The sequence below is a fragment of the Triturus cristatus genome, chromosome 4_2, assembly GCF_964204655.1.
Source record: "Triturus cristatus chromosome 4_2, aTriCri1.1, whole genome shotgun sequence".
NCBI classification, from domain to species: Eukaryota; Metazoa; Chordata; class Amphibia; order Caudata; family Salamandridae; genus Triturus; species Triturus cristatus.
Window position 1 is genome coordinate 249,729,539 of NC_140586.1, and position 14,977 is coordinate 249,744,515.

A 14,977-nucleotide genomic window follows, 5' to 3' on the forward strand; every position below is an offset into this window, starting at 1 on the left:
GCACATTAGTAGAAGCTTTTATCACTCACAGAACATGTACAGTAAACGCATGAATGACGTATAAGTTACAGACAGTTCTGTTGAGCTCATGCTTCACTCAATGAGAGGAATGTATTGGTGGGTGAATGAGTAAATATGCAAGTTCTGACACTATTCTCACTTAGGTGATTTTAAAAATGAGCCTCCTGGAAGTCCAATTACTGTCACTTGGAGACCTGCTGTTAGTGTTGTTTCTTTGGTGTTCCATGTATTAAGAAGTAGTCATTACTTACTAGAGCAGACCAGCCACAGCCTATGTAATTATGCTCTAGACAGGCACACAGGTGCCACCATGTTTGAAAAGGTTTCGAATGCGCAGAATTAGATGCTATGGAATCCCAGCATCGGAGCTGCACCTGTTCAAAATGTTCAGTACCGCCAGTGGTCTTGTTTCACTTTGATCTTGGACATTCTGTGTGAACGCACCAGAGCTATTGGAGCCCTCAGCACATCAATTGTGGCTTTATTTTGCTATCCAAATTATGGCTGGGGTCCATATTCCTTGCTTGTCTGAATGTGCATTGGTAAACCAGTGAAAGTAGTAAACACATGCAATGTTATTTTATTTGTAAACTTGACCTTGTCTGTACTTGCCTATGCAAAAATAGTAATGTAGAGAACCGCTACTGTATGTATGTGCACCGTGTCTGAGCAGGTAGTTAAAAACTAGGAATAGGGATGGTTCCACTCCAGGGGAGGGGAGGTGGTTCACCACACATCCACAGGTGCAGCAGCTCATTCATTTGCTTCCCTGCACCGGTGGGAATGCATTTATATGTATTCTTGTTAGCGGCATAATAAAGGCTCTTGCAGCCCGTGGGGTGGGAGACGTGGGGAGGGGAGTGGGGTGTGGACCAGTCAGCCTAAGGCTTCTGAATATCTGCAAGATTCAGGAGTATTAACACGTTGCGTGCGTTCGTCGGCCAACGGCCGTCGCGAGCACTACCTCTGTAGTGTTGCGCACGTCCGTTGGCCGACGCGGCCCGCCCACTCCGCTAAACTGCCGCACCGCGGCGGAATTTCCGCCGCGGTTAACGAGTTAATGGTCCCTCACCACATTTTGCGGGGGCATTCATTTGGGGTACATTGCTGATGCTTGACATTAGGAATTATAGAATGGTTCTGTATGTTTATGTTTGTGGGTTTTATAGAGCGCATAGCTGCCCAAGGGCTTCCCAGCGCTACGGAGCAGAAGAGAGCATGATCCAATGATTCAGCCTGGGAATAGCCATGTTTTCAGTTTTTTTCTGAAAGCCATCTCGTCTGTAAGGAGTCTTAGCTCTGTGGGTATGGAGTTCCAAAGTTTTGGTTCTAAGTGCATGAACGATCTTCCTCCCCATCTGGATCGCCTAATCCTAGTGTTTCTGGCCAGGCGATCTGAGGCAGACCTTAGGGCTCTTTCTGGTGAATAGGGTAAGACCAGGGACCTTAGTACTTGTACTTGTCATACTGTATATATGGCTGTTTTTGTGTCATTTTATGTTCATGCCACTCATGTGTGTCTTTTATGTCTTTACGCGTATGTTACTATATGGAAGTGAGTAATATATTGGGTGCCTTTTTGTGTGCATATCGGTGTGCATTAGTGAGCGGGTTTGTGTGTGTAAATGCTTGTGTTTGTGTGTTGCAGAATGTTAGATTGTCTTGATTTCTGATTTTGTGTGTGTCCATGCCTTTATATATTTCATGGTTTGTCTTTTTGTCTGTGAAGTCCTGTTTATGTATGCATATATTTGTATATTAGAGAAGGGAAAAAAGGCATGTCCATTTAATGGCTGCTCACTGGTGAACTGTTTGGACAGTCATGTTCTGTCGTGAGGCATACCGCTCAATGCTGGGCTGACAATATCCACGTTTGGGGAGAGGTGAGAAGGTTACACAGACATATCAGTACATGACAAGCTATATAAACAGAAAACACTGGCCTTTGTGTGTTAATTAAAACATGCTTTTAAATAATTTTAAGCACTATAAAGGTTTGTATATAAGTGTAAGAAATTGGAGTATTAGTTGAGAGGGGTGAGAACCCATCTCAAATAATAATCACAATCCTTATCAAGGTGAACCACAACAATCACTAAATAAACCTGTGCCTAAATCTCTGGTAGCTTGGCAAAAAGCAGCAATGCCTATCTTGGAGGCAATGTGCAAAGTATTTGTTAAGTACTCAAACAGTAATAAAGTGAATACACAGCACAAGAAAAATCTCAACCCAATTTAGAAAAAGAGAGTACATTTAAACAAATAAAACGGCAACAAAATGATAAAAATCCAATAAGTACTACCAGAGATATGAATTTTTAAATTTTAAATTAAAAATAGCTCCCGAAAACATAAAATGCCAAAAGTGGTTACCTGGTTGTGCTACACTGGGTCAAAGGCAAATGATAAGTGGACTGCTATGGATCGCGGGTTGGACACAGGGACCAGGTTTGTTCCAGTGGAAAGTTTACCTTCTGAATCGAAACCTTTTATGATAAAAAAAGTTGTCATCAGTGAGTCATCGGCGGAGCAATCTGCAAGCTCAATCTGCAGAAGGGCTCGACAATGGCGGGTTGCTGAAAAACGTGGTCCCGGTGCAGTTGTTGACAACAGCGGGTAAGTTCCAAGCCGGACATGTCCACACTCTGTGCCCAGGAAATCCTCAGCATTGACAAGTTTGCTGCTTGGAAGTCACATCTTCAACAGGGCCGGACTGGGAACCAAAACCGGCCCTAGCAAGGTGCTTGGCGGCCCCCGGCGGCTGGGTGTGCGGACGACCTGTTTGCCAGGGCCCTTTTCAGCCGATTTCGTTACAGCGACCGATATTGCAGCTATGCTGCAAAAACGGCACTGCAACAAAATCGGCCCTCAGGGGTCCAAAACCAGCCCCCAACCCTGGCGGCCCACCGGGGAAATGTCCGGTGCCTGCTTTTGACAGTCTGGCACTGATCTTCAATGGGACAAAACAGGAGGTTGAGTCTGACCGGTGATCTGATGTCAATGACTTCCACATGAAGGTGCTCCCTGTCTCAAGCCAGTCTTCCGGAGAAAAAGTAGACAAAAAGTTTCTAAGTCCTAGCTTTTGCAGTTTGGTCAGGAGGAGTACACTTTAACACCAGCAAAGGGTCCAGTACCTGGGGGAACCACTTGGGGGTTAGGACTCACTCCAACAGAGGCTAGCAGGAGGGTCTTGGATAGGTCCAGTTACCCGGCACCTCTGGGCATCCCACCCAGGGATTTGAGACCGGTTGTTTTTTGTAAAATGGATCTACCTGTTTTTATCCCAAATGTATCCACCCCTCCTAAATCTTTTGTATACCACTTGTCAATCCTGTAAAGTGCTCTGATACCTTTACGGGTCTAGTTTGCGCTCTATAAAACACAAAAATAAATAAGCAAATAAATAGACAGATGCAAGGAGAAAGCTCACTGAAAACCTGTCAGTAGCTCAAACATGTTGTCAGTCAGCTGACCTTTGGAGTCACTTCTGGGGTCCTTGATTCAGTGCAAGCAGATCCATTCTTCCTTCAGGTTCTTCACCCGGCAGCAGGGCAGTCCTTCTTCTGATTTTGCACAGGTATGCTCTCTCAACCTTTTACGATTTAATTGATGTGGATTATCACTACCCATTTTCTTTAGAATAAATTATAGGCCAACTATTTTCCCAACAATCATGCCACTGGATTTGTCAGAATGCTCCCATGAATTAACATAAGAAACAGAGTTCTTGCAAGCAATGACATTGTGGACATCAGCTATTATCTGTGTTTTAATGCAGACAAGACAGAGATTCTTAATTTGGGGTCAACAAAATAACATGCTTTAAATGGCTAGATGCATTTAGTCCACATCTAGACTCAGAAAGACCAATCTGAAATCTGGGGCCTATTTTTGATTCGGTCTTACAATTGTACTGCATTTTACTATCAGGGTGATGGTTCCATATTATCATGTCTGCAACACATCTGAGATTGTTCATTTGTTTAGTTCTGCTAATCATGATTTGCGGATCCAGGCAGTTGTCTCATGTTGTACTTTATATTGTTCTGCAGCATATTTGAACTTGACTCACCACCTAGTGATGACATTACTGGCAGTTCAGAATAGGGCCAATCGTTTAATACTTGGTATTGAAATATAGGACCATATTTCTAAATATCGTGCTCACCTTGGCTGGCTAGATATGAAGGGTTTAATGAAGGTTAGCATGCTCTATTTGGCATGGAAATAATTTTGGGGCCAGGCTCCAAATTACTGTGCCAATTATTTTGTGTTGCAATATCCTAAGAAGATATTACGCTCCGCCCCTAAAATGTTTGTTTCTATATGACAGAACTTGAGACTGGGCAGTACAGGTCTCAAAATTGGTACCAGAATATCATATATCAAAATATCATCTGACAGAAATATTGTCCCCTAAATATCATTTACAAAAATATTCCTCCTTGGAGTTAGTTATAGAAATTCTGCATGCAATGGTGTGATATTTTTGTAAACAATATTTAGTAGACAATAATTCTGTCAGATTGAATTTTTGCTAACGATATCCTGACATGCAACTCTTTTTCCTCTTGCGTGGACTAATCCAATAATCCCTAATAATTTAAGGCAGTTTGGTTCGTCAAGAGAAGCAAAGCACCAAGCAATGAGGAGAGCAGACAATTGTCAAAGGATGCTCACTTATAGCAAATCTTAAATAATCTAATTTTATGTATAAAATCTTATAAATTGAAAATTGACACAAACGTTACAGAAGAGTTACAGACATTTTTTATCATTTTGGTACAAAATATTAGACTGTTGTTTTAATGTATGGTCTGGTCCTGCCTTGCTCCCTTTGAAGAAGACATTAATAAAAATGGAAAAAAGAGCCTGTTGCTTGTGGCAGTGCATGTCTAGCAGACAATAGGTAGAGTTAACTCTTAGGAAAATAGCAGATATTTGGACCTATGGTGTGTGATTTTAGAGGTAAGATATAGAAGGATTACTAATCATTTGTAAAGACACTTGAAGAAGACGTGAGATGATAACTCTTAATGCGATGTTCATGTGGCCCCTCTCTGGTGCCTTAAAGTAGTCATTTGTAGTAGCAGTGTGTTCCATCTGTGTGACTTTATTAGAAATAAGTTGGTATGTTGGGCACCACTAAAAGGAAGATTTGGTTTAGGATATAGTTATGTGTCTAATCTGAACTGTTGGGAGCAAATGGACAACTAGGCCTTTGTTTGGAGTGTGGAAGAGAAATATCTCCTGAAGGATACTGCACAGTTTAGTTTAAGTATTACCAAAACCACACATTTTTGGGTGGACATCTTCCACCCTTTTAAAGCAGGCAGAGAATATCCCCTCAGTTGTCTCTGGTATCGGGAACCACAAGTAGCAAACGTTTCAGTATTCCTGGGTCTGCATTGATAGTCCTTATTCCATGGCCGCAACATCTGTGATACCCAGTAACTTAAGGGGGAGGGGTTGAGAATTATCTCTAGCCCAAGTCTAATTACCCCGCACCTCCCAATAAAGGCTTTAGTGACGTAAATAGTCGCTCTCTGTCAGAGAATTAAACTTGACAAATGAGAAACCAGAGCACAATGTGGTTATAACTAAGCTCTAAAATCAGTATGTAGTACGACTGTGCAATATCAGTAACTCACCCCTTTTACCAATATGTGGTGGAACGTGTGGCTTCAGTGACTGAGCTGTCAAATTAATATGTAATGAAAAAGTGAGCTTCAGCGATCAAGTTTTCTAACACGTATCTAGTGAAACCTAAGTGCTATGTCTGGGATTTTAAATCAGTTTTTGTTCGGCCAATTGAGCACCACTGTCTTGAAAACATTATCAAAATCTGGTGAGAATGCGAGACTTCAGTAATCGAGCTCAGACATCCATTATTTAGCAGAATGTATTGCTCTAATAATGTAGTGCTATATTTAGTCTGAGATAAGGCAGTAGAGTTTCATTTGAAGAGATCTATAATAAATATGAGAGTAAGACTTCAGTAACTGAGTTAGTATAGGATGGTGAAGTATCAGTGACCGAACTCTAAAATCAAGGTCACTGGAATTATGCGATTCTGCAGATGCAGATTTTTCGCACATATAAGAATTTAACGCATTTGCCACATAATCCATCATTTGTTGCATAATTTAAAGATTTAAACAAACAAAATAGTTTCTAGCTCAAAAGGATCAATAGTTAATAAAAATTTGGCAAGACGTGTTCCAGTGTAATGGAAGGCCCTTTGCAAAGGTTGACTGGTCATCTTTTAATTGCTTATTGCTGTATTTGGGAATTAAATTGATACTAATAAGGTGATTTACTTTTGCAATACAGTGTTTCCATTTGTAAAATCGACCAAATAAGTGAATTAATAGTATTAAAAAGTGTGCCACATTACACCAGATAATTTGCCTTTTCTTGTTACATAATTTAGTCAACCCGGCTGGATAATTTGCTCTTCATCTCCTGCATAAGTCCAGTGTCCCTGTCTATAATCAGTATGTGGTAAGATGATGAAGCACCAGAGTCAGTATTCTATAAATGTTATTTTATATGAGATTGAACTTTTAGTTATTGACAAGTGTAAGTGGGTGAGGTTGTGTTGACCAAGCTTTATAGTAAGTGATTGAGACTTCGGGCCTGATTTAGATCTCGGCGGTTGGGTTACTCCGTCACAACAGTGATGGATATCCGGTCCACCAAAACTTAAATCCCATTATATCCTATGGGATTTATATTTCGGCAGACCAGATATCCTTCACCTTTGTGACAGAGTAGCCCATCTAACGAGATCTAAATCAGGCCCTTAGTGACTGAGCTTTTTCATCAGAATGTGGGAAGAGGCAGAGGCTCCCTTGACTCCTAAGTCCATATTCTACATGTGATAAGAGGGTGAGTTATTGGACTCTACAATATTTTCTTTTAGATTATCAGGCTCTAGTTGTCAATAAGTTTAAAGAGGATAAATCCTCAGTAACCAAGTATTGCATTAACATACAAGACAAAGTGAGACTACAGAGAATCACCTTTATAATTAAAGTGTTGCATCAATTTGAAGGTTCAATAACTGAGTTCTCTTCTCAGTATGTTTCAGGAGCGGTGCCACTGTGTGTCACATGATATTAGTTCCCTTCACACGGTCACTGGGTGAGGAGCCGGTTTCACATGGTGGTATGAAAGCCAGCTCGAACCCACTGCAGCAAATGGATTTCCAGCTCATCTTAGAAGACTCTGAGCAGTCGGTGTCTATTATTGGGTGTGAAAACACCTCTAGACATCGTCAGCCGCCTTGGAAAGTTTTAGGACAAAGAAATGCACTCCTAGGTCCCGTCCCCGTCTCACATTGTGAAATTTCTTTTGAAGTTGGCAGAATGGGGAGGGTGAGAAGTCAGTGAATGGCCACTGTATTCAAAATGTGGTAAGAAGATCTGTAGTGACTAAACTCTGTGGTCAGTGTGACACAGTGAAACATGGTCCACTTTTCTCCCTCTGCATTATGTTTGTTACGTTTCAAACTGCACTGACTGCTGGTCTCAATATGTCATAAGAGGGTGAGCCTTCACTAACTGAGCTCTATATTACATATGTGGTAAGAGTGTGTAACTTCAGTTATCAGCCTCAAACATCCATTGGTGACGATCAGAATGTAAAATACAGTGGCTTAATTTCTGAACAGTCTATAATTTCAGTTTTGTAAATTGTACATGCTTTCGTCTGTACTATGCCATTCTCTCATTTATGATAGCACAATGTACTTCTACAAATAGAGCTTACATTAACATAAAGTAAAACAACTGTGGCTAGTTTCTTCCCAAATATGTCAGATTTCTCCTCCAGTTTAAGTCTATCTTGGCCACTCTAGATGACCAGCCTCCTCAGCTTCAATCTCACAGATAAGTGCTTGAATTGTCTTCTGTGTCCAGTTGAAGGTATTCCAGGGTGCCCCTTCTATAGCTTGCGACGCGGAGTGGCACTTGCGCCCTGAAGCCTTCCTTCTCTCGCTTCTTGAGCGACTCTGCGATCTTCTCAGCAAATTCAGCTTGAAGACGCTGTTGATTTTCACTGAAAATGAAACCAAAGCATTCCTTTATTACATAGGATTTATATTTTTAACGTTGACACTTGACATGGCATGATACAATTGTTCAGGGACATCATTCACAATAAAACAACATTTAAAATAGTTAGTAACAACTGTAAAACATTGGTGTGTCCAATATTAATGAACACTACTCAACATAGTTGATGGTGGTACCAATAAATGTATAGTTAAATATATCTGACGCCTTAGATTTGAGCCTATAAAGAATATCTGCTCTTCAAGGGAGCAATGACAGATTCTGTAAGAGCCAGGTGTTCAATTTTAAACTGTAGCTTAGCCTCAGAAAAGAGCACATGCAATTTCTCAGTGACCACAAGGATATAGGCAACGTTTTGGCTGCCAACAGGTATCAGCATGGGTTCCCCTCATTGCTAGGAATCACCATCGGCCAGGATGGGTGCATCATATAGAGAACTGATCCATTTCTCCAGCATTGGGAATGGAACATAGTTGTCCTAACTGAGTAATCAATAATAACTTCCGTCAGCAGGACCACAACTGAATTCTTTCCTCAACCTCCAGAAGCAGGTTGTAATGAAAAAATTATATTCTGACTATACAGCAAGGGCACCCCAGTCCTGACAAATGCCACTCACCTCATTAGAGGGTTTTACACTGGCAGAAACATGTCAACCTCCGCTGGTGGGTGGAATTATACCCCACAACAACTTTAATCCTACTCCTGGGGGACTAAATAAAGTCTCAGAGGGTCCACCTAGGCAATCGCTTTATATAATAGATATTTTCCCTCTGCACATTCCCCTCACACCTGACAAACTTTAGGAGTGGCATCACCCTCAGGAACAAACACCCTTCCAAAGGAAAAAGGGAATCCCAACAGAACTCCACAATTTTGGTCCGCTGAATTGTAGCTTGCACCCAAATCAAAGTGATCGGTGCAAGGAGAGGCCTGAGGATGAAGCATGCCACTTAACTGGTGGGTGAGGGTATTTGTCTTGATACAATGAGCTGCTTGTTCCCATTTGGTACTCTTTCTTCCCTTGAGTAGACTGTCAGTCTTATTGTGATTCGAGAGGGACGTTAGGCTGACTGTATTTGTAAACCCACTGACCTCCATGGCACTTGCATCATTAAAGCTACAATGCAAGTGAAAGTCAATGACCCAGATGTACAAAGCCATTTAGCATTTCTTAACGGGCCGAATCGCTATTTCAGCCCATTAAGAAATGCATAGTGGCCTTTTCAGATGTACGAAGGGCCAAAAAACAGTCGCAATATGCAATTTCAATACTGTAGAAGATTTAGGAATCGCAAATAGGGATTACCTATCTGCGATTACCAAAGCAAATGTACAAAGCATTGCCTAAATGCGAATTGGGTATTTAGGAAATGCAATTACCATCAACTTCAAGTCAATGTTAACCATGTGCAAAATAATATAATGCATTAAAAATGCCTTTTTTTAATGTGACATGAAGTGCAAATATGCCCCTAGGGCATTTGTGCACTTACACGTGCAATAGGAAGTTCTTGGCTTTGCAATTCTTAAATTGCAATTTCCTAATAGTAAATCGCAATGTAGGAATTACAAACCATTTCCTATTTCACCCATAGGTGGGAATGCAATGGCATTTCCTATTTGCGATTCCCTAATAGCGATTACTAATCTGAAGGAATCAATATTAGGGAATCGCAAATATTGCACATATTCTTTTGCATTTCTTAAATAGTGATTCCTACAGAGTCGCTATTTAAGAAATGCAAACAGGAACCTTAGTCCATCTGGCTCAATATTACATATCTGGCCACTACAGGAGACCTTTGGAACTGTGCTGTATGTCACCATGGGCCAATGACCTGTATCTGTAACTCTAACCCTGAAGAACAAGTTACTTACCTTCGGTAACGCTTTTTCTGGTGGATACAGTATCTGCATGTGGATTCCTCAGCTTTTGAATACCCCCTGCGCCAGCATTCCGCGGAAGTTCTTTTCCTAGCTCTCGAACGTCGACGAAGACGTCATGATAGCACGGCTCCGCTTGCGACTCCGTATGATGTAATCTGAGCCATAAGAAGACCTCGTCGGCGTGCAGACGTCAGTTCCACCCATTTTTTCCGTGCCCTCTAGGCAAACTGGCGGACCAACAACATTTTCACACGTATACACAGTATACAAAGTATATATACACAAATGCAAGTACACGTAGCATAACCAATAAAAGCATGGAAAAAGGGCAACACACCAAGCATTTTCCAGTATCAAACCGTAAGCATGAAAAAGACATATCAAAAACCTTCATGTCAAACAGTTATAGCATTTTTAGTAGAAACAGGTGGACAACGGGGAGGCGGGTGGGACAGTGAGGAATCCACAGGCAGATACTGTATCCACTGAAAAAGCGTTACCGAAGGTAAGTACCTTGTTCTTCTGATGGATACATCTGCCTGTGGATTCATCACCTTTTGAATAGAATCCCAAAGCCGTACCTCTCCCGGAGGAGGGTGTCCACCTGACTAGACCAAAAAATCTTGCAGAACAGAACGTGCAAAATGGCCGTCCCGCCTTACCTTCGAATCCAAGCAGTAATGCTTTGCAAAGGTATGGAGGGAGGCCCAAGTTGCTGCCTTACTAATATCAACAACAGGATAGCCAAAGCAGAAGAAGATGACTTGGCTCTGGTAGAATGAGCTCTGATACCTTCAAGCGGGTCCTTCTTGGCTAGAGCGTAGCAGATATTGATACACAAGATAATCCATCTAGAAAGAGTTCGCTTGTGGACAGCTCTTCCTTTCATCCGACCAATGTAGCCCACGAAAAGCTGATAATTCAGTCTTAATTCCCTGGTCCTGGTAAAAACTGACCGCCCTCTTTGGGTCCAAGCGATGAAGTCTCTCCACCTCCTTGGAAGGGTGAGGGGGAGGATAGAAGGTAGGTAAGGTAATGGACTGTTCCAAATGCAAAGGAGTAACCACCTTAGAAAGGAAAGCAGCCCTGGTCCTAAGAACCAACTTATCTGCATGAATGGTCAAGAATGGAGGCTTAGAACTAAGAGCCTGAAGCTCACTTACCCTCCTGACCGAGGCAATAGTGATCCAGAACACCATTTTAAAAGAGAGAAGCCTCAAAGAACAACTATGAAGAGGCTCAAATGGAGAACCCATTAGAAAAGTAAGAACAAGATTTAGATCCCACTGAGGCATAATGAAAGGAGTGGGAGAACACTTATTTGTAAGGCCCTTAATGAACCTCATAACTACAGGAGATTTGAACAAAGACGGCTGGTCCGGCAAACAAATAAAAGCTGACAAATAACATTTAACTGTAGCCACAGCACAACCCTGCTGGGCCAAGGAAAGAGAGAAACTCAGCACATCAGACAAACAAATCTTTAAAGGATCAATGGTCCTCTCTCCACACCACTTTACAAATTTGGACAACCTGGAGGAATACACAGATTTGGTGGAGTGCCTCCTGGATGATAAAATGACATCCACCACATCTGGTGGGAGAGAGAAGGAACTCAGATTGCCCCATTCAATCTCCAGGCATGAAGGTGCAGGCTCTAGAGGTGGGGGTGTAGAACCTGCCCCTGCGATTGCGAGAGGAGGTCTGCCCTGAAAGAGAAACGGAGCGGAGGGTGCGATGAGAGGTGAAGTAGATCTGTGTACCGCACCCTTCTTGGCCAATCCGTAGCGATCAATATAACTTGGGCCCGGTCTTGGCGAATCTTCCTCAGAGCTCGAGGAATCAAGGGTATGGGAGGAAACGCATAAAGGAGTTGCGAGCTCCAATCCAATTGAAGCGCATGCCCCAGCGCTCCCTGCATCGGATACTGGAGACGGCAAAACAATGGACAATGTGCGTTCTCGTGAGTGGCAAACAGGTCCAACCGAGGAGACCCCCACATCTCGAAGGTGTGATGGACCAACTCCAGATGAAGCCATCACTCATGATCGGCCGAGTAATGCCGACTGAGACTGTCCGCACAAACATTCAGCACACCGGCTAAATGATTTGCAAACACATAAATCTGATGTCCCTGAGTCCAGGACCAGAGTCGCAGAGCCTCTCGTCAGAGACAATACGACCCTACCCGTCCTTGTTTGTTGATGTACCACATCACGGTAGTGTTGTCCTTCAGGACCTGAACTGACTGACCACGAAGGGAAGGAAGGAAGGCCTTTAGTGCCAAAAGTATCACACGCAATTCCAGAAGGTTAATGTGAAGCAACCTTTCCTCTGGAGACCATAGAGCTTTGACCTCTGGATCCCCCAGATGAGCAGCCCACCCTAGAGTGGAGGCATCCTTGATCACTGTGGCCACTGGCGGAAGAGGCTGAAAGGGCTTTCCTTGAGACAGGTTGCCCTGCACACTCCACCAAGTCAGCTCCGTTTCAGCGTCTCTGGAGATTCTGACCTTCTCCCTGAGATCTCCGTTGTGTTGATACCACTGCATGCGGAGGCACCACTGGAGTGCCCTCATGTGCCAGCATGCATGACTGACCAACAGGATGCAGGAAGCGAACAGACCAAGCAGGTGTAGGACCTTCAGGACTGGAACAACCGCTCCATCGTGAAACAAAGGAATCATCTCCTGAATGTCGAGAATTATGTGCGGAAGCGGGAATGCACGACATACAGTAGTGTCCAGTATTGCCCCTATGAACAGGCTGCGCTGAGAAGGCACCAGGTGAGATTTGGGTACATTTATCGAGAAACCCAAGTTGAAAAACAGTTGCGTTGTTGCTTGCAAATGGTGCAACACCAACTTCGGAGACTTGGCTTTCAACAACCAGTTGTCCAGACAGGAAAAACAGGAACACCTGACCTTCTGAGATGTGCCGCTACCACCGCCATCACCTTTGTGAAGACTCGAGGTGCAGAAGTCAGACTGAACGGGAGGACCGCGAACTGGTAGTATTGCGACCCTACCATGAACTGGAGATACTTCCGATGCGACTTCAGGATGGGAAGATGAAAATACGCATCCTGCAAATCGATGAACACCATCCAGTCTTCCCGTTGCAGCGCGAGAAGAACCTGAACCACGGTCAACATTTTGAACTTTTCCTGCCTGAGGTAAAGATTCAAAAACCTGAGGTCCAGGATTGGCCTCAACCGACCGTCCTTTTTGGGTATCAGTAAATACCAGGAGTAGCATCCCTGACCCCTTTCATGCTCTGGAACCACCTCTATTGCACCTTTCTGCAGCAAGGCAAGAACCTCCTGCTGCAAGAGCAGCAAATGGTCCTCTGAACACCAATCCTGGCGAGGAGGGTAAGGAGGAGGAAACTCTAGAAAAGGGAGGGTGTACCCATTCTGTACAAAATTCAAAACCCAACGGTCTGAAGTAATCAATTTCCAATCTTGTAGAAAATGGGACACCCGGCCCCATGCAGGACCAACATGCTCTAAGATGGGGGATCTAGAGCTGCTTTCCTGTGGCACCAACAGTGGGGGGGAGGAGAAGAGGAGGAGGACTGCTGCTGAGCGGCTCCTCGAAGACGGCCTCTATTTTTACCCCTGTGCGACTTGTACAAAGGGTTCTGTTTTCTGATTCTGCTGAGGCTGCTGGCGGCCACGAAAGGAAGCCGCCCTTCCAAATCCTCGATACCGCTTGTAGCCGTACCCTCTAGACTGAGTCTGATGGCCCAGAGATCTTGCAGTCGCTCTGCTATCTTTAAAGCACTGTAAAGCAGAGTCAGCCTTCGTACCAAACAGCCTTTTACCATCAAAGGGCAAATCCAACAGAGTTGCTTGAACATCTGGTGAAAATCCAGAAGATCCTAGTCAAGCTTGTCTCCTCGTCACAACAGAAGAACCCATTACTCGGGCCGCCGAGTCAGCAGTGTCCAAACCTGACTGGATAACCTGACGGGCAGCCGCCTGAGAGTCTGAAAGAGCTTCAAGAAAATTAACCCGATCATCCTCAGGTAGTTTGGGGGCCAACTGTTTAACAGAGTCCGTAAGGGCATGGATATACCTTCCAAGTAAGCAGGTAGCGTTAGTAGATTTCAATGCCATACTTGCAGAGGAAAACACTTTCTTAGCTGCCTGCTCCATCTTCTTAGAATCCCTATCCCCCAGGATGGTAGGATAGGAACCAGACGACTGTTTGGAGCAAGAAGCTTGAACCACCAAGCGTTCAAGAGATGGGTGAGTAGACAGAAAAGCCAGATCCCCAGGAGCTGGCCTATACCTCCTCACAATAGACCTGGAAACAGCTGGGGCAGTCAAGGGCTTTTGCCAAAGTTCTAAAATAGGTCCTGTCAAAGCCTCATTGAAGGGCAGAAGAGGCTCACTTACTGAAGAAGATGTATTGAGTACCTTAGTCAAAATATTAGATTTAATTTCAGTTGAAGGCAAAGGCAGGTCTAGCAACTCAGCGGCTTTCCTAACAACTACATGATAAGGAGCAATATCCTGTGAAATTGCAGCCTTTGGTGAGGAGAGTTCCCATTCTGGGGAAGTATCCAACCCACTGGCCTCTTGCAGGGCCTCAAATTCGTCAACAGAGTCGATAATCTCTCCCTCCTACTGCTCCTGCCTATATTCTTCCTCTTCAAGCAGTCTCTGCGCATCCCTCCTGGAGTGCTGCTTCAGGATTGCCGTCGGCAGCACCAACTGCGGTGCCGGCATCGAAGGAGGACCTTCAGGATCAAGCATCGGCGCCGATTGAATCCAAGGCGGCGCCGAATCGACAACAGATGGAGTCCGAGGATTTGGAGTGGAAACCCTCAGCGCCGGAGCCGTTGGCATGCAAGGCACGAAAGGCACCTGGGCGTATTGATGGGGAACACCCGAATTAAAGGCCAACGGACCCATGGGGCCCGAAGGCGCACCGGTAGGGTGGGAGGCCCTGGCGAACATGCCAAACATCGCATTTAAAAAAT

At 43.9% G+C, this 14,977-nt stretch overlaps 1 protein-coding gene across 2 annotated transcripts in view; it reads right to left on the minus strand.

The window, feature by feature from the left end:
• Nucleotides 1–3,758: 3,758 nt before the first annotated feature.
• Nucleotides 3,759–14,977, minus strand: part of GUCY2C (guanylate cyclase 2C) — a 489,600-nt gene continuing 478,381 nt past the window's right edge. For both annotated transcript variants that reach the window (XM_085601431.1, XM_085601430.1), the window contains one exon: nucleotides 3,759–8,082. In XM_085601431.1, the coding sequence (XP_085457557.1) occupies nucleotides 7,908–8,082 (175 nt within the window). In that variant the 3' untranslated portion in view covers nucleotides 3,759–7,907. The remainder of the gene's footprint in view (nucleotides 8,083–14,977) is intronic.